This window comes from Alosa alosa, chromosome 3, assembly GCF_017589495.1.
Source record: "Alosa alosa isolate M-15738 ecotype Scorff River chromosome 3, AALO_Geno_1.1, whole genome shotgun sequence".
Classification (NCBI taxonomy): Eukaryota; Metazoa; Chordata; class Actinopteri; order Clupeiformes; family Clupeidae; genus Alosa; species Alosa alosa.
Window position 1 is genome coordinate 28928522 of NC_063191.1, and position 19948 is coordinate 28948469.

At 42.6% G+C, this 19948-nt stretch overlaps 1 protein-coding gene across 1 annotated transcript; it reads right to left on the bottom strand.

The window, feature by feature from the left end:
- Window positions 1–121: 121 nt before the first annotated feature.
- Window positions 122–19948, bottom strand: LOC125292525 (collagen alpha-2(VI) chain-like). The gene is made up of 28 exons (XM_048239872.1): window positions 19702–19948; window positions 17012–17175; window positions 14492–15096; window positions 14197–14217; window positions 13437–13502; window positions 13235–13288; window positions 13051–13095; window positions 12894–12920; window positions 12575–12601; window positions 12423–12467; window positions 11937–11990; window positions 11522–11584; window positions 11347–11409; window positions 11124–11177; window positions 11005–11040; window positions 10772–10834; window positions 10117–10179; window positions 8682–8744; window positions 7951–8013; window positions 5822–5872; window positions 4774–4872; window positions 4460–4522; window positions 3713–3748; window positions 3568–3613; window positions 3267–3419; window positions 2518–2973; window positions 2234–2272; window positions 122–1785 (listed from the first exon to the last, which is right to left on the bottom strand). Exons 2-28 carry the CDS (start codon window positions 17157–17159, stop codon window positions 1184–1186), a joined length of 3105 nt encoding a protein of 1034 aa, XP_048095829.1. The 5' UTR covers window positions 17160–17175; window positions 19702–19948; the 3' UTR covers window positions 122–1183.

Sequence of the window (19948 nt, forward strand, 5' to 3'; positions counted from 1 at the left end):
CATGGTGATTTTTCATTCTTTGGTGTGTGTGCTAGCCTGCAGTGCAGACAAATACCGGTACAAATATGACCTATTTGTTTACTTCAGTTGTTTGAGTCTCAGATTTCCATCTTACGACAACTAGGGAAACACAACATTCTTTATTTGAGTTCAAAGGCACCCGGTAGATCTTACAACATGTCGTTTTTGGTAACCAGACCAAGATAAGCACCTAGATAAAGGCAGACACAAATGTGTGTAAGAAATATTTTTTTTCCTCACATGATACAGTGATGATAGTGAGCCAACAGTAATATATATTGTTCAACACAGCCACACAGCCTGTTGCTGTAAAGTTCGTATTTACCCCTTTATCAAAGCAGATGAAATGCTCAAGGGCGAAAAACAAATATGTTTTCAATGTGCCAATGTGGGGGATTCAGGGGGTGGGGAAACTCAGATTAACAGTAGTCAGAGGGTGAAATGAGAGAAACTCAGATTAACAGTAATCAGAGGGTGAAATGAGAGAAACTCTGAGATTAACAGTAGTCAGAGGGTGAAATGAGCAGCAAATGCTGAAGCCACATGACATTGTAAGTATATATTTTAGGCTTTTTGCCTGTTATGTGCAGACAAGAAGCAAGTTGGGGTGGGGTGGGGAAATGACCACAGGTTGGATTCGAACCTCATGCCCTGTGTTGCTGAGATATCCACTAAAGTTAGCATGATAACCAGTCAGGGACGTACCGTATCTTATACCACTTAGTACCTCACTGGCACTGCATGGAATACATTGGAAGTGTGCCATTGGTGCGTTCGAGACAACTTGAAATCTAGGCAGAAAGGATCAATGACTGGATGTCAAACCTTTCACTACAAACAAAAATGTGTGCTTTTATGTTGTACTGAGAGATGAGCAATGGGAGAGCGTGATGATGGATTTGATGCTGAATAAATCCAACCCTAGAAATTGTATTGGCTCAAAGTAGCCTAGTAGGCTATGTGATAACTTGTGTTAATCAGAAAACAACGTGTTAATCCTGGTTTAACTTTTGACTGGTTTAACTATGAGAATGAATAAGAAGTCACATGTAACAAAAATAAAACCAAACATACAAATTCAGTTAAAACATAGAAGCACCTGTGGTAGGAGGAAACTAAACATCTAATTCCTCCTAAACATCTAACTCCTGTCGGCCTTACATTAACACACCCAGCGGATAAACCGATCGAAATAGTTCAGCTCGGACAGGTGTGTGTAGTCTGGCCCTTGGAACACTGCATTACGATCCCCGAGTGCCAACTGCATGACCACCTCCTTGTCCACCTCGTTGCCCAAGGCGACAACCGAGGGCACCACCTGCTCTTTCCGCATGACCCCAAGAACCTCCTTGAGCCCCTCTGTCGATGTAACGCCGTCCGTGACGAAGACAAAGTTGACCTCGGCCTCACGCCTGGTCTGCCGAACACGTTCGGAGAACAGCACGTTGCTGACGGCGTGGGTGATGGCTGAGGTGACGTCGGACGAGGCGTCCAGGTAGTGCATGCCTTCCATACGCTCGGTGAGGACGCCGAGGTTGTGTGTGAGGCCGGACGCCACCTGGTGCTGGTTGGCGCGGCCGTACTGCATGACCGCGACGCGGGCTCCCATGGCGTCACTGCCGTCCCGAGCCATCGGGAGGCGTCGTGCCACCCTCTCGATGAAGCGCTGCACACGGTCGAAGTTCTCCTGGCCAATGCGTTCCGAACCGTCCACCAGGAAGACGAGATCCACAGGCCGGTCAGAACAAGGTGCCACGGCCATATCTGAGGGAGAAGGCAAATGTGTGATGAAATAAAAGAAGTCAAATGTGTCATACTTTCTAGTCTCCACAGGTTTAATATGAGTGTGCAGAGAATGGTAAGTTGCATTCCTAGTTGATACATTTCCTGTTTCCTGTACATTTCCATGTGTTTTTATATGTTGTTTAATGGTTTATGTGTTGTATGTCATGTGGTGGTCTACAAAGTGTCCTGCCTCCTAGACTGTAAACCTAGTTTACCTATGGGTACCAATAAAGTAACCTGACCTAACCTGACCTGTTATTTATGTTCTGTAGACCGTGGTGGTTGTTCACAACTTCTAAGTACTCTAGATATTGATAGATTATCTATATGAACAGAAAAGTAGTTTTGTTTCCCTTTGTTTGTTAATTCTCGGAGAGTACTTAAAGCACAATAATAATAACACGATAAATAAAGAGATTAATGTTACCTGTTTGGCAAGGCAGATCTGGGCAAATAATGACTGGGTCTGGATAAAAAAAGAGACCAGTATATAAATCAAACCAAGTTTACTTTAGGATGCCACAAAATATGTTCATTATTTAAAAGAGTAGTTAAAAATGTAACAATTATCAGTAGTTATACTACTTTTAGAAACTGGCAAAGGTTACTAATGGTGGAAAATATTGACTAAATAAACAGATCCATAATAAAAGGTAAAATAAATATCAACAATTGCGTAGTGGTCAGAGTAATGGCAGGGAGGTGCTGTACCTGGGCAAAGCACCGTCTCGACCTCCTTGATAAACGCGTCAGCCACTAGGTCTGTGTACTTGGTCATGTTTCTCACGCGCTGCGGCCGGTCACAGGTGATGCTGACCAACGTCTCGTCCTGCACCGGGACGTTGAACATGTCCCCGATCCCTACGGCCATGACGTCTACATCAGGGTCCTGGCAAAGGGACCGGAGCAGACCGGGCTCGTCTTTAGGATCGTAGCGGCCATCTGTGATGACCACCGCAGTCACCCTGGCCCCCTCTCGTCTGCCATCACGGATGATGGTGTCATAGGCGTATTTGAGTGCGGACGGAGTCCATGTCCCGCCGGCAATCCACTTCAGCTCCTTTATAGCCTTCTTGAGGGCAGATAGTGAGTTGATGTTTGGGTCGTTCAGACGGATGGCCTCGAAGGTTCCGTTATGGCTGTACTGCACCACTCCGACTCGTGTCCCTGTAAACAAAAAAACAGTATTTCAGTAAGTTATGGAAAACTGTCATTTAGATTGAAGGGAGAAAACAGCCTCACAGTATCTCAAGCTACAGCTCAATAAACTGCTGCAACTGCTGCTCTTACTTTTTTCTAGAATCATACAGGGCCCAGCATTGGCTTGCAGCACTAGTTAGAGACACAGGGACCTGCCTGTTTTAATACTCATTCATTCATTGATTAATGAGGGCAGGAACAGCCCCATAACGGTCCCATAATTCCACAGTCCAGTTTTATGACTCACAGGGCAGCTATACCTGAAGCTGAGTTGGGGTTCGTTGCCATGGAGCCCAGCTTGTTCATGGTGTTGATGACAAAGTGTTTCTCCAGGGTGAAGTTTGTGAGCCCCACGCTCTCTGAGCTGTCAATCACAAACACAATGTCCAGAGCGCCACATTGCTTCTCACAGTCTGTGGGGGGGACACAAGTCTTTTGTAACAATCCCAAATAATCATGTTTTTAATTACATAACTTCCATTAAAAAACAAGTAAAATGAAAATTAAAAGCACAAATGTACTGTTCTCTTTCTCAGCAAGCCTTTGGTCAGTGACACTTACCACAACAGCCACACGTCTCTCTGATATAGCTCATGACATCACATTCCTGGGGAAGAGGACACAGATGGATTAGGACACGCAGACACGTAATGACAACACAGAGTACGATGAGAGCAGAGCTGAGGAGACCAGAGAGATAACTCACGCTCAGTCCAGGGTCTCCCTCCGGGCCAGGGTCCCCCTGAGGAACAGAGGCATGGGAGGAAAGAGTTCAACAGTGTTTGTAATAGGAGAACAAAATTGTTTCCAAATTAGGAGCTGACTATAGATTCCAGTCGATCTTTCATTTGTATGTTGTTATACATTCCATTCTACCTTTTATTTATGTGTTGTTATAGTTTCCATTCTATCTTTCATTTATATACAGTATTCTTATAGATTCCATTCTTTCTTTCATTTATATTTAGCAACAGTCCTTGAGTTACCTTGGATTGATTTAAAATGGACAATGTTGCAACTGTTATTGTGTGTAATAAAAACTGTAAATTCTCAAGGCTGCGTTTGAAGTATTTTAGGCTGTCAGACTAACGCATCTAAACTACTTGACGGCCAATTAATAGATAATCCAGATGCGGAGCAGCGATAGCACGCCACCTAAGAAATGGTCGGTTGGGGTATGATTCCCAAACGTGGCAAAGGGAGAGAGCAGTCCAAATCTGCAGCTTGACCACAAGGCTCATTGGTATGGCAGTCAGAGCGCACACTCAAATGTAGGGATGGCACTCTGTCACACCGATGTTGTGAGTCCCAGCCACTTTGAATGTTTGCTGAACCCCACAAACTTTACTTGACTTTATTGAGCTTTGAGTTTTTGTGAAGGGCTTAGAACTTCCTGACTTCCCAGACTGCACAGGGGTTCTGGGTTTAATGTCACCAGGTTCTTAGCACTTACAGGAGGACCAGCATCTCCCGACAGTCCTCTGGTCCCAGGTTGCCCCACCAGTCCCGGATCGCCCTGATGATGAGATAAACAGAACCCTCAAAAACACAGGAATCAGAACCACTTTAGTAGGCTACTCTGTAAGTTCTACTGTGGGTTCCATTCCTGGCTTTCACCGTTGTGTCCTTAAGCAAGGCACTTAACGGTGAGGGGTGCGACGCAGGTCTTGTTTAAAGAGTAATAGTCTACATAGATGCTATTGTAATTGTTTAAATAATAACAGTCTACGTAGATGATATTGTAATGGTGCAACACAGGTCTCTCACCGGATCACCATTTTCTCCTTTGGTCCCAGGATCTCCTTTTGCCCCGCAGTCCCCTCTGCTACCCCGGGGACCCTTTCTTCCTTTCTCACCCCGGTCGCCCTGGGTAACAACAACGACAACAACAATGATACAAACACATGTTTATTGATGGGTTGGGTTATCGGAGAAGTCCAACAGTAATACACAGCGATATGCAGCTTACATTTCGCATAACTATGCAGTTTTATATCTTATAACACAGCCAGTGCCTGCACAGTCACAAGTGGTAGGAGAGGGAATTTGTTGGGTGCTATAGAGTGTCCCAGTGACGCCACTTCCATTTGCCTCCATGGGACCTATCTTTCAAAAAATTTTGAACGCCAGTCTATGGCGAAAAAGAAATTATTTTCTGGTCCCGGTTGACTTGTGCCTTGAATTACCCATATGATGTTTGTCAATTTTAAAGACAAATTTTCATGTAAAGACATTTGCAGTTTGTTTCGTAACTACTGAATTACAACATTGTGAAAGATCGTAATTCCCACGACTACAAACCCATCAGTCGCGCTAGTGACGTTAGCTCATTCACAGCCACACTAGATTGTACAAGCATACCAGCAACAGGTCTTAATTGGGCTTTCCTTGCCGATGAAAATACCATGAGTCAGAGGATTAAACACATCAGGTAAGTTGTATTCGTCCATAGACTGTACATTAGATACTGTTAAGTGATATTGCAGGCAGCAAGATGCAACCGTTAACTAGCATATAACAGCTAATCGTATCGTTAATTATGTTGGTGACGTACTTCGTTCAAGACGAGAGATGTAGTCCACTGAGCGGATTCGCACAAAACCAACATAACTTTTGAAGTCTATCGAACAACAGTACTTTCTTGACGTGAAAAATTATCTTTTAAATTCACACACATCATATGTGAAATTCGTGGCTCAATTCAAACTGGAATAATTGTTATCTCTCCATTAACTCCCGTTCATATTCTATACTCTATAGGCTGATAAGGGCAACTGATACCTGGCTACCATCAAGAAATCAAAACTTTTCTCACTGTTCGTCCTCTCGAGCCAGGATAACTGAACCCGTTTCTTCCACGGTCACCCTATGATGGAGAAAAATTTGACAAAGAAAAACAGTGTAAGCAATAAGAAGAATTTACAGTGAAGAATATAATAACTTGGGTCTAAACTTGTTTATGTTTTAACTACTTTTGGATTAAGACTAGCTTAGCAAACATAAAGCGCTAAGAGGCTTGATGGCACTGAATGAGACAGCAAGTTCCATAATAACTGATGATAGCAGTATACGCCTGGTTTATGTAATGGAGAATGGAATGCAAACAGCAGGAGAGCAACCACCAGTAGTCATAACACTTGCTACTCAAGCTATCAAAAAATGTGAACAAAAAAGGTGAATTATGAGTTTGGGTCCACATATTTCATAGTTGATTTGTTGACTTGTCGTAAACGTATTTTATATTAGAGAGAGAGAGAGAGAGAGACGGAGAGAGAGCTGTTAAACTATAATAAACATGGTGAAGAGGGAAATGGAAATATTCAGTTTCCAATGCTGTTCCTCCCACGCCTGTTCTGCCAATCCAGTCACATAAAACGCAACACAGCATGGCTGACACTCAAATGACTTGCAGTCCCGAGTAGTAGCGTAATACTATCTATTAAGGAACCATGGAAACATGGAAAACAGCATTATTTTAGTTCAGAATTAGTTTATTTTTGTGAATGACTGATTTTACGGCCTTTCTTTTGATTAGACAGACTGGTGAATTTGCCTATGTGGTGTATTCATAAAATTATCCTCAGATACACTAAGCCATGTGACAGAAATTCCCTCATCCAAAAGATTGAGACAGGATATAGTTTATTGCATTCCTGATCTTTAAATATGCCGCATTCTCTACAAGTTGCCACTGTAAGACAGTGCACTCTTTGTCGTTATGTTCCTGTTTAAATTTGGATGGTATTTTGATGGCTGTGTATAGAACGTAGTGTCTCCTGGAAATCTGGACAGAGGGTGATGATGGTCAACCATTTTGTACTGTGAGCATCCACTGTAGCCACTCCAGATACAAAATGACTAAATGGATGAACTACATACAGGCAGTTCACACATTTTGAATCAACCCGTGTCAGATGTGACCATTTGGGTGCGCTCGTAAACTGCTATGAGCGCACACTGCCACCTTGAAATCGCTCATAAATGTGTGCTGATGGAATTATCGTCTGTTTATTCAGTGTCACACTCTCAGAGTGCACACTAGGCACTCCATCTGAAGGGACAGAGCGGCAGAGTGTAACGCCAGTCAAACTGAAAACAGTGGCAGACGTTTTGAGGAAATAGGACAGATTCAGTATTTATAGCAAATTATAGAGACCTTACTAAGTAATTAAACAAAATTGGTTGCAATGTGCTAATCATCCTCACTGTTGTCAAGACTTTGAATGAAACATACTTATTTCAACCTGCTGTTTGTGTTCATGTCAGTTTTGATCTATGACTTAAAATGCTCGTCTTTTTCAAACTACAGAGTGTTGCAAGTGTTTTCAGTGTGCCAGATTGAATTTATAAATACTATGCATGCAGAGTGTTGCATTCATAGTCTGCAGACTACTACTGTATGAATTTATATGGGAATTTCTGAAGGCCTTCAAAATGTTCTTCGGTTGTGGTGGTCCGCGTTTTGAATGGGCTGTAGACACAGTATGTTCATACTGTGGAAACTACAAAGACTCCATGGGAGCTATGTGAGTGACAAGAGATGTACAAGCACTCAGGGGTTTTGGGGGAATGAGTGCACTGAACAGCGCCATTCCATGTACTTTTATAAACCAGCACACTATGCTGCAGGGTAGCAGAATAAAAAAGCACTGTTCAGATTTGTGAGCATTGACCCCAGTTTACTCCTATGAATGTGTGGTTGGGGGGCAAGGGTGGCATACACAGTGCTGGTTGCATTTACAGCCCAGACAACAGCAAGACTGATTTGCTAGGGGGGAATGTAGCACTTATAGTCCTACAGTTCTTCTGTAAGACTTGTATCAGCAATATTCTCAAACTGTGCAGCTACAGTAGCTATAGTAACATATGTGTGTGCTGTTTGTTTTTATGCACTGCACACAGACTACTGTTCTCTTTGGGTGTGTGTTAAGTGAGCTGATATACCCTTGGTCCTGGGGGGCCAACATCTCCCCTGGGACCCTCGTCTCCAGTGTCCCCTGCGGGCCCCTATAACAAACAGAGAGAGAGAGTGAGAGAGAAAGAGAGGGGGAGTTGTGTTGTGTCCAAATCAATTCAAAGTGTTATAAAAAGCCATAAAGAGGTTGTAAATAGCATTGATAGTAATGTATGTGTAATTTGTGTGCTATGAGACTTCACAGGAATTCATGACCTTGACATTTATAAGACAGTGCCTAGGGAAGGACATTTTAGTGTCCAATGCCAAAATCAGAAGAGTAACAGTGTTTTGTTTTGCAGTATTCTCTTTCTAATGAGGCAAAGCAAATTTTGGCTTCATGCACAGACTTCCAAGGAAAGTTAAGTGTTCTAGGTAATATTTGAAATACGTTTATCCTTTTCACCAGAACAGCTTAAGCTCAAATCACAAGGGCTTACGTCAAGCAATGACTACGCAGTGATATCAAGCTGAATATGACTAATACAACTCCGTGGAATCACTGCTGCATGTTCTTCTGAACCCACAGAAAGGCAGGCTAGTCTGCAAGGTCAAATAAGTATCTATCTAGTCACTAGGCCTTTTGACTAAGCCTGTGTACTTTTCAGAATGGACTATGTACAATGCAATCCCCATACTAGAAATTTATAAGCTGTGGAGAGAGGAACCTCTTGCACTAGAATGAACTTCAACTCCCATCATGCCTCAGGATTAGGCCCACCTGGGTGCCTGGAGTTCCTGTTTCCCCTGGTGGTCCTCTAGGGCCTCCCAAACCTGGATGCCCCTGCGAAGAGAGGGTATCGGTGAGGTAAGGGAGGCTAAGTGACTCAAAAGTAGAACCAGAAAAATGTTATAGCAACTAAACAGTATTCGATTTGAAAATATAACAGTATACATATGTACATTAATGCAACACAATGCAATAGTTTACCATGTTTTGAGGTAAACTTTATTCAGGTATGTAGTTTTGGCATGATCTTCAAATTAACTGATGTTCTCTGATAAATGATAGTAGGCATGAATGGATAAAACACCCATTTGGGGTTTAAACCAATAGATAAATGTTTTGTTGTATTAAATGTGTACAATTCATTGCATGGAAACAGCCAGACAATGTACCTAATTGGAGTGTCTAAACTCAAACCATGCTCACAATCCTTTGTTTAGAATCAACAGGAGCTGATTCTCGAAGTTAACTGAATTTGGGTTTCCAATCAGCTGTGTTTGCTTTGGTAATGCCAGGTAAAATTGTAGATTACAAGTACAACTTAAATAGTACAAATACAGTATAATAGTTCAAGTTAATTACAAGTAAAATAATACCCCAAATTACAGTAACATGAGTAGTTGTAATGTTACTCCCACCCGTTGAAAAGAAATAACACATAGTTTCCGAATAAACCTCAGCAAACAGTTCCAAAAAAGGAGTCAAAGTGTCATGTTTTGGTATGTGCAAGTACAGTGACTCACTTCAAATCAACCACACTGTAAAGCTATGCTTGCTAAACGGAGGGTGACCACTCTGCCTCTGGACAGTGGGATGGGGAAACAACATGAGCTGTACTTGCAGATTATACTAAAGATTGTAATCGGGAGATTTGTTCACATTACTTGCAGATACAATATAATTTCCAGATCAAAAACAAAAAGATCCAGAACTTTCCATCATTGTGAAGTGAAAACTGTGAATCAAGTAAATGTGACCATAAATGTTAATGTTTAGAATTGACTGGTTGGTGTAAGTAAAACAGAAAATATATTTGTGGAGCTGCAACATAAGTCAGGCCTGCTTCAAAATGTAATGGGCTGCCCATGGCCCATGAAAATCAGGCTGATCGTTTTGGTGTAACCCGGCACACAGACAGACAGACAAACAGACAGACAGACATACAAACAGACAGACAGACAGACAGACAGACATACAAACAGACAGACAGACAGACAGACAAAAAACAAACAACATCACAAAATAACCTCCATTCCATTCCAACCTCCATTTTCCATTCATTTTTTTTTCTTGACCATTTGACCTTTGATGGTGAAGAGTTGGGATTGGGAAATGGCCGCGGGTCGGATTCGAACCCAGGTCCCCATGGGCACTCAGAGCCGAATGTGTGTGCACACGCCACAGCGCCCCCTATGTGTTAGACATTTACCTTTGCTCCTTTGGCCCCACCCTGTCCAGGCACTCCCCTCACGCCTTCAGGGCCAGGCTCCCCCTGCGGACAGGAAGAAAGACACAAACGTTGGACAGTCTATAACTTCTGCATAATTAATCTTTCAATAATTTCTTCATCTGTCTTTCGGCCAGCCTGAATTTAAAAAATCGGAGTTCAAAATCGGAGTTCAATAAATGTTGTTTATAATAAAAGTCGCTAGAGAAGCTAGATGTTTAGATTTCGCTACAGCATCTGTTTTACAAGATATTGACAGTGCAATTTGAAAAAAAAAAACAGAAAACAGTGATTACGGCACTTGTTGAGAAGATGTTTTGGGCTGTTTTCCCTAAGGGATTCACATGTTTCGTTGCTCTGATTGATTAGGTCTATTGAGTTGCATGCAGAGGCATTTTCCCTCCTTTATCAGTTAGAGAGTTTGAGTGTGGCTATGCCAGGCTATCTTTCTGCTGCTGTTGACACCCAAATGTTGCCCCTCTCCAGGATCAATAGCGTGTTATCTTATCTGAATGTTCCTCCGTGAATTTCAATGCCAATGCTCAATGCCAATTTACAGCAGCCTCTCTGGCTGGGAGGTTGTTAAACTGTGAAAAGGTCCCTATATGTAGCGCTGGGACTGTATCTGTAACCAAACCTTATCTCCTTTGGGTCCAACTCTTCCTTGAGTGCCTTTGGCTCCAGTATTGCCTGTTCTTCCCTGAAAATGACAGCACATGTGCTTTTCAATATTGCATGCATTGTAAGGTTTCCATAAAAAGACAGAGTAATTTAAGAGTACGGGTACATGAAGTGTTATTACGTATGATGTTGTTATTACATATGATGTTGTCGTATTTGGTTATGTTATCACTTGAACATTGTTTTTACCTGTTCTCCTTTTGGCCCAATTCCTCCTGGTCCTCCCTAAAGACAGCACACATACAGTCACGGAACAGCTCCAGAAATCAAACAACGGAGAAAGGTAGAGTAGCGAGAGAGTCCCTTACTTGTGGCCCTTTGGTTCCTGGAAAGCCTTGTGTGCCTGGCACTCCTCTCTCCCCCTAGTGCAATAAACACAAACGCATTTCCCTGCCTGCTAGTAAAAGTTGTAATAAAGGTTTTAGTAGCGGTTTTATAACACATTTATTAGCGGTTTAAAATGCACTTGGTGTAATACTATAAAAGCAAAATAGGGTATTATGGAGTAATAATGAGAGGGCATAATTGTACTTTTGGTCCAACATCTCCTGGTGGCCCAGGAGGGCCTGATCTGCCTCCGCGTCCAGGGTCCCCCTACAAACGGACAGAAACCACCAGACGGGATTATTACCCTCTTCTTGGATAGAGATGATACATGAGTTTGATTTTATTTTGTACATGTTTTAAAATCTCCTCAGGACCTCACCTTCACTCCCATAGGTCCGGCAGGTCCAGGGTCACCAGAATCTCCAGGATAGCCATCTATTCCCTAACAGAGAAATTAGAGGTGAGGTAATCTCCAGGATACCCGTCTATACCCTAACAGAGAAATTAGGGGTGGAAGGTGGGGGTGGGGTGGGGGGTGGCAGTGTGTGATGGTTGGGGGGGGGGTGTAGACTGAGGGATAACCATCAAAATGTATTGGGCAAGTTGAGGTATTCAAGGTACTTTAGCTGATACAAGACAAACTGAGTGATTAATAATCAATTTCAATCAATGATGGAGCAGCAAAAGTGTTGCTGCCTGAAAATCATGCTAAATATCAGTCAACTACTATAAAATGCTTTTTTTAATGTTTAGTGGCACCCATGAACTTCCAAGAGTGTGGATATATGACCAACCTTGTCTCCTTGATCTCCTTTGCACCCTGGGGCGCCAATCCTACCGATCTTGCCCTGAAACACCACATACTCTTGTTAGTACGCTGAGCTCTCCACTCACAGTGGAGTACACAGTATTTTTATGTCTTCCATCAGCACTCTGGCCGTGGTCCAGTGAGGAGATGTCTGAATCCTTTTAACGGCTAGGCATTTTTAAAGGAACACGATGGAAGAATTGATATCTATGCCTCTTGGCGTCAAGACAATACCCAATTAGTCAAAAAACAACTAAAAGGGTCATAATACAACCCAACCAAAAATGTTACATAGTGCAATATCAAGCGCTCTGGGCACGCATTGGTCAAAGACTTCATTCTCCATATACTAAATCAGTGTAGCATCAGAATGAATTTGAAGCTGTTCTTTGAAGGTAAAATAACTGCACTGTGTTCCTTTCGACAGGTGTTTACTGCGTCCGTAAGGATTAGAAGTGTTTCTCCATCTTACCTTCTGGCCATCTGTTCCATTGCGACCTGAAAGTCCAGCAACGCCCTGGTCATTGGAGGAAGATATTGGGATGTCAGAACACACTGTTGCACCCTGAGTTACCATGTGAACGGTTTTCTTACAGAATTGTCTTTGAAAAGAGAATGACATACCTTTCCACCTTGGTCTCCAATGTCACCCTATACAGGAGAAAAAAATAGAAAACAATTGTTTATTATAAATATAGCAGTTGATTTACATACTGTTTATGAATACAAGAGGTGGTGTGCATGTCTTTTTCAGAACCAATGTTTGGTCTTACAATGATGCAAATAATCCTGACAAGTTGCAAAGACCTATTCCAAATGGTGAATAACATTATGCTTACTTATATATATAAATGATAGAATGTACTGTAGGCTACATACGTAAGTATGCCCCACATAAGTGGATAAATAATCTGGATGCATCGTGTGGGTTGCGTTGACTCACTTTGTCTCCTTTTGGTCCAGTTTCACCCTGAAGAGAAATAAAAGAAATTGAAACGTGAAGACATTCACACATTAAAAACATTAACAGACATTCACACATTAAAGACATTAAATGGCTTTGTATGTGGCAGCATGCTTGTGCAACTGCACAGATGTACCTTTGGACCTGGCGGCCCAATAGGACCCTCAAGACCTGGATCCCCCTGCAAGAGACAACACACCAACACATCTTCACAACAACGCCACATCAAAACAAAAACATTTGCCTTTCAAGAAGCTGTTATTAATTATGAAAAAGTCACAATATCACAACAAATCATAGAAAGAGAAGTCTTATCTTACCGCCTGTCCCTTATGACCTCTCAATCCATGCACTCCAATAACCCCCTTTTGTCCCTAAAGGAAGACAAGCAGATAAGAGGAATATAAGGGGTACTTTCTTACTGATATTAATGTAGAAACACAAGTAGTGAATACATTTTCCTCCCAGAGGTAATGATGAAACAGATTGAAATGTATGACATCATCGGTAACTGAAACTTACTTTTGGTCCTCTGCGACCTTTCGGACCGAGAGTGCCATCCCGTTCCACACACTTGGGCCTGAAACACTGAGGAGACAAACAACGGGCCCTAATTTAGACACTGGACAACGTCAGTCCCAATGGGCCCTAATTTAGACACTGAGGAGACGTCAGTCCTAATGGACTCTAATTTAAACACTGAGGAGACGTCAGTCCTAATGGACCCTAATTTAAACACTGTGCAATGTCAGTCCCAATGGGCCCTAATTTAACCACTGGGCAAAGTGCAACGTCAAGTTTTTTAGGAAAAAAGTTTGCACACTCAACAAAAGAATACCAAGGAGTGTGCGAACTTTTTTCCTAAAAAACGACCTTTTTTTGTTCAGCACCTGGGATGTGCACAAAGTCTCCTTGGAAGCAAAGTGCAACGTCAGTCAAAGTGAGCAAAGTGTCCTGTGCGTGAACTAAAGCCGTCGTGTGGCGTGTGATGTTTATGCTCAGCCTCTTGCTCATGGTACTAAATCAGCAAAGAGATTTGTGCAGGTTTTAAATGAGCTTTTGTTTGACTTCAGCACTTTGCTCTCATTTAAATTAGGGCCCAATGTCATGTAGTCAGCTGTGTCCCCACACTGCATCAAGTTAAACCAAACAAGAATTCCACAAAACAAACAAAAACAAACAAACAAATGGTGAAATATGTTTTTCTTCCAGGAAGTATGCTGGTAGGACTATATACAGCATTGGGTCCACTTCATTTGAATGTGAATCACTCATATCTCACCTCCTGATAGGCACGATTTTTCTGTGGAGAAACGCAGAAGGGACAATCAACATGACATATCACCACTAAACACACATGGCATTCTCAATGCAGTGGGTGAACAATATGCCACAGTTTTCACACATTTCTAGAGAAAAGATGACAACAGGGCTTTAATGTAATGGTCACGACAGAGCATGTTGCATCTGGACCCGAATGAGCCAAAGCTCAACATCACATTATTTATCATGACCCACAATACAACCATTCTCTGTTTTTTGGCCTGTCAATAGTTAGCTACACATGGGACTCTTACCATTGTCATAATAATCCGTTCGATTGTTTGCATGTTCACATTTGTGGTCTGAGGCAGGTCAACCGCCACAAAGTCGTCACGGAACATTTCGACTGGGGAGCTGGCGATCTCTCGCAGTCCTGTCTCCAATTTACTCTGCGACACGGCCACGGCGAACAGCTGGTTTCCCTGGTCCCTCGCCCGCTCGGCCGCCGCCTTGATGCCGCCGCACGGGTGTCCCGTCTCGTAGCCGTCCGTCACGACCACGGCGAAGTTCACCGTCTTCATCGGGAACGGGTGCTGTGCGATCGCCTCCGTCATGTTGTTGAGGGCACAGTCGATGTATGAGCCCTTGCCAAAGTAATCGACAGTCTTGACGTTGCGGAGGAATTCGTCGCGGTTGGTGATCTTGCTGAAGACCTTGTTGTTCTGGGAGAAGTGGAGGCCTCCCATGGTCCACGAGAGCTGGACCCCGTTGGTGAAGGTCTCGTCCTTCAGACGCACGGCAAAGTACTTGGTGAACTCCTTGATGCTATTCACAGTGCTGCCTGGGGGCTGCTCCAGCAGAGCCACGGACTCGGACGTGTCCAGGACAAAGTACACGTTGATCGGACACATGATTTCCTCTGCAAAGGGACAAACATGGGTGGAGAAGGGAGGGTACCATTTTAAAGCTTAGCTGGCAGTATTTCAATAGCTTTCTCGCAATAGAGAGAAATAATATTATCAGAAAATCTATCAGAAACCACATTAGCCTGGGAGAACCCAGACGAACCTTTGTCAAATTTGAATTTGCTCTGCTGGTCCGTCTGGCAAAAAGGCCATTCACTCCCATTTCCAATGCTCCTAAAACCCTGGCACCAATTACAATCACTGAGGCGGGCTTAATATAATGACATCGAAGCAGTTTTAGAAAAACGCTCATTTGTTGAGACGTGTTTTTCCGTTGTTCTGCATGTCATCTCCTTCATTGCTCTGATTGGTTTTAGGTCTAACAAATTGTGTCCTGAGGCATTTTGATTGGTGCCCATTGGTGACAGCCCATGGCAATGGGAGGTGAATGAAGCTTGTCCAGACCCAATCTTAATTTCAATTTGGGACTCTAGGTTAAAAGTGCCATGTTGGGTAACGTCACTTCTGTTGACATTCAAACAAAACAGAGAGCTAGCTCGCCCCTCCCTCCTCCTCCCTCCCATGCAACTGAAACTCTCCTGAACGCGCATCTTGTCCGTGATTGGCTGGAAAAGTTTGTTATGTTTCATGGTCCAGGCTGCACCAGGGTGTTTTTATTGCCGTTTTTGGAGCCTGGGCTGTCTACAGAGGCCGTGTTTTTTACAGTGTATTTAAGGGACATGCAGGTAGTGGATTGTGAGGAGATGTTTGCTGTATGTAACAAAACATCGCGTAACATCGCTTAGAGCACCTTTAAACCTGCAAAATAATGACTTCTTTTCAAATGTTTTCATGACATTTGCAGATGATTACATTTTTGCACCATGCGCAAAATATGAAATGCAAACATTTGAGAGAATGATATCAAATGACAATCTGTTTTTATGAGTTTACTGATTTTCTCAGAAAGACTTCTCCATCTGTACCTGTTATGACTCAACAACAAGAGTCACATAATGGGACATGTGCCTCGGTGAGACCCAGCTGCTCTACAGCTGTTTAGCGCTCCGCTTACAGGGGCCAACACCTTCTGTCTCTTGCCCACGCACACCAGCGCCGACATTTTTCACTGACAAGCATTTCATAAACAATGGAGCGGCACCATCAGAAATAGAACTGAGTCGTAATAGACATGGTATTGATGGCAGAGTTTGATGCTGGTGTGCGGGGTGGTTATGGAAACGATGGAATCTAACGGAACCAAATGTTGAAAGCGTTGGCGCAGAGGCCTTTAGACTGCTGGGTCTAACCAAGGCAATAGAGTTAGACTCAACTGCTTTCTAAATTATAGGGAATTATATAAGAATCTTGCAATACAGGAAGTTTTTCAATGTCATTTAGATTCAAATGTCTTTATCACTATTGATGTCTACATCCTCACATCCATTCTCTTTCTCTCTCTCTCTCTCTCTCTCTCTCTCTCACTCTCTCTCTCTCTCTCTCTCACGTACACTCTTACACACGCACGATTGCACACACAGAGCCTTGAGCCAGCAGCCAGACCAACCTGTCCCTGTCTTTGCTGAATTACTAAAGTGTGGTGAGCGTTCTGGCGCATAATGGCTGCTGTGCAACACCCAGGTGGGTGCTACACATTGGTGGTGGTTAGTGAGGTACCCCCTTCACTGTAAAGCGCTTTGAGTGTTGTGAAAAACGCTATATAAATGTAATGTGTTGTTGTTGTCCCCAGTCCTTCACTGTGTCATGAGCCAGGAAGTCAGTAAATGAAATGTGTTATCCGAACTTAATCAGCCCTTCTAACTTGGAACTTAATTAACCCTTAGACAGATCAAACAGAACCAAGAACAATGAAATCCCCTGCTATCTTTCACAGCAGCGCTCAAAACTCTTGAACATGCCCATACTCACGATGACAGCACTGGCCCGATGGATCAGGAAGGACAGGGTCCGGGTCTGGTTCTTCACCTGGTAAGGGCCATGGACGAGGTCCCCGTTCCTGCGCGTCGGTTCTGACCCAGAACAAGCCCAACACCAGGACCGCCTGGCATACAATCATCCTGACTTCTACAGTACTGATGGACAACACAGAAGCTCTCATTAGTAAAGCCTGAAGTCCTTTTGGGTCACACTTTACCTGCATGGTCTCCAGGAACTATCTAATACTATCTAGATACTCTGGTTATAAACATGCTATCTGTTGATGCTGAAGGAACAACAGGTGCGCACGTACACACACACACACATGCACACACACACACACTTACATGTATAAACCTGTATGGCTATTTCATATTAAACAGGTGTTTCTGTATTTCTCCGGGTCACACTTCACTTGGATGGTCTCCTATAGACTATCTACAGGTGCTCAGATTAAAAGCAAACTATCTAGTAACATTCTTAACAACAATTTATGGTCAAACTTAGATTACAGAGATTAAGTTATTTTTCAAGAAAGAATATTTTTTCTCTTGTTTGCTCTGGGCGGCAGTTCAAGCGGAATGATTGAGAGGGCATAAAAGATTTGGCAGATGGGTTCAGCAGTAACGTCACCGATTGACAATCAGCTGACCCCGGTTCAGTCTCTTTGGAAAAAAGCATCTGCTAAATATTAGTCAACTGATTGCTGAACAGCCATTCTAAAAACTGAACTTGGATTTCAATAAACCATCAGTAAAGTATCTGTCGACAGAATATCCAAATAAATTGTTACTCATCAAACATGATCATATCTTGACTTGGAGTGATACATGTATTTCTGCATTATTCTATGAATGGCAACTGTTTGTTTTAGGGGCACATTTGTCTGTATTTGTCCCTATTTATTGGACCTGGAAATGAAAATAAATGTCAAGGAAAATGCAAAGAAACGTTTGTAATTTGCTTCTCATCATTACAGTTCTACCCAGACCCTATACCTGAACATTGACCCTGACCTCAAGTCATCTTCTAGCAAGATGACATATTCAATCAACCAATCAATCAATTAATCAATCAACCAATCAATCAATCAATCTGTATATCACTCAATCAATTTATAGTGCAATCCCCTTGTCACATGTATATTCCCTTATAAAATGGCCCCAATAGAATAAAAATGTAAATTAACAAATGTACAAAACTCCCTGTCCCTGTGCATGTTGGCCAGATGTTTTTCAATTACTGATGTAGCTACTTAAGGGCCTTTCCTGGACAGAGGATGAAGAAGACCTGGAACAGAAACAATTGAGATGCAAGATTCATAAAATGGCCAGTCTTTAGAGACCCAGTCATTCTGTCATACGTCCAAAACTCCTCCAGTCTTGTAAGACGGTGAGTGACCTTAAAAATCCCAGATGTCAAGGAGCGTGGGCGCTGTAACTGGAGCACACTTCAGAAATGCACCTTATTTATGTCTGGTGCCGTCTAAGACAAGCACACTAAGATGAGTGGGGTCTGTGTCTAAGACAAGCACACTAAGATGAGTGGGGTCTTGGTGGAGGGCAGAAGCTGGAAAAAGTGCATCATTCAGGACATGCATACACAGGCCTGACACAATGATATATTGCCTTAATTAGCCTGAAAAGAAACCATTGTTTTAATCATTACACTGGTTAGCAGCTTTATGGCTGTTTGAATGTTTCACACACACACACACTCACACACACACACACACACACACTGGTTAGCAGCTTTATGGCTGTTTGAATGTTTCACACACACACACACACACACACACACACACAGAGACACACACACCACCACCAAACCTTTTATGCCATTGCCTATACTGATGCCAGTCCTGGATTGGCCGTTCCACAAGTTGCATGCATAAAGACCATGGACTGTCTACTAATACTTCCTTGCATGTCTAACACTTGCTAGCACGCTAATAATCTCACCCTGACACACAAGCAAACACACACACACACACACTACATGTAGGCCTATGGTTATGGTTATTGTATATTGAAAACGCTTTTGTCCAAAGCTATTTACAGAATATAAATTGTATTTAGCAGAAGCTTTTACGATTTACAGAAAATAAATATTTACCAAAGTTCTCTCTGTGTTACAATCACAGTAAAACTGTAGTCACTCAATACCCCCTCATACTAACATATTACGCACACACAAGCCACTTTGTAGCACTTCACTTCATAATTCAGTCCGAAAAACAGAACGAATTGTATGACATCTGAAACCTTATACCCTCACACGTTTAAATAAATAAGTAAAGAAATATCTGCATAAGCAAACACATTAGAAATGCAGGACACAATATTAATGAAGGCAAACCAAAAATATATTTTTGTCACCAGCTTCCAACTAGACAGATAGCCAACCGTCTGTGTTGCAATAGTGGTTACTGAAGGTCTTGCCATAAAACCCATATTAATGCTGCAAATCCTATTTTCTCCCTTACAAACAGTAAGATTTTACAAAAAAATCAGCTGAAAACGACCAATTTCTGACTTCTGAAACTATCTATAGCCCATCAACATTTTAGCAAATGTCTGAGGGATACCTACAGGCTATCTTCGATCAAAGACTACCTAATCCTTTGACAAGAAGTTATAACATTCTTCCCGCGTTGATAAAACTGCAAGCTTTCGTCTTACCAAAAATATGCAATTTGTTCTTGAAACGCTGTCAGTTAGTGGCGTTTAAGAAAGTTCCGTTATAACTTCATCCTTACATCCCGTCCTATGCAGCGTGGAAAGGTTGTAATCCAGCGTTCATGCTTCTACCGCTACTGGACATCCAGAAGGATTTTCCGTCTCCATCCGGTAGTGTTTTATGGGTTGCAAGCACAGAGTGGGTGAGTGAGTGTGAGACAGTGGGGTTACGGAGGGACCGTGTGCCATC

Excerpts from the sequence above, each read along its gene's own strand:
- LOC125292525 (XM_048239872.1), bottom strand. The coding sequence starts at position 17,159 with ATGATTGTATGCCAGGCGGTCCTGGTGTTGGGCTTGTTCTGGGTCAGA. Across the intron at positions 12,468-12,574 it reads TTGGAGACCAAGGTGGAAAG|GGCGTTGCTGGACTTTCAGG; the intron begins GTATGTCATTCT and ends TCCAATGACCAG. Across the intron at positions 11,410-11,521 it reads CCGGACCTATGGGAGTGAAG|GGGGACCCTGGACGCGGAGG; the intron begins GTGAGGTCCTGA and ends GTCCGTTTGTAG.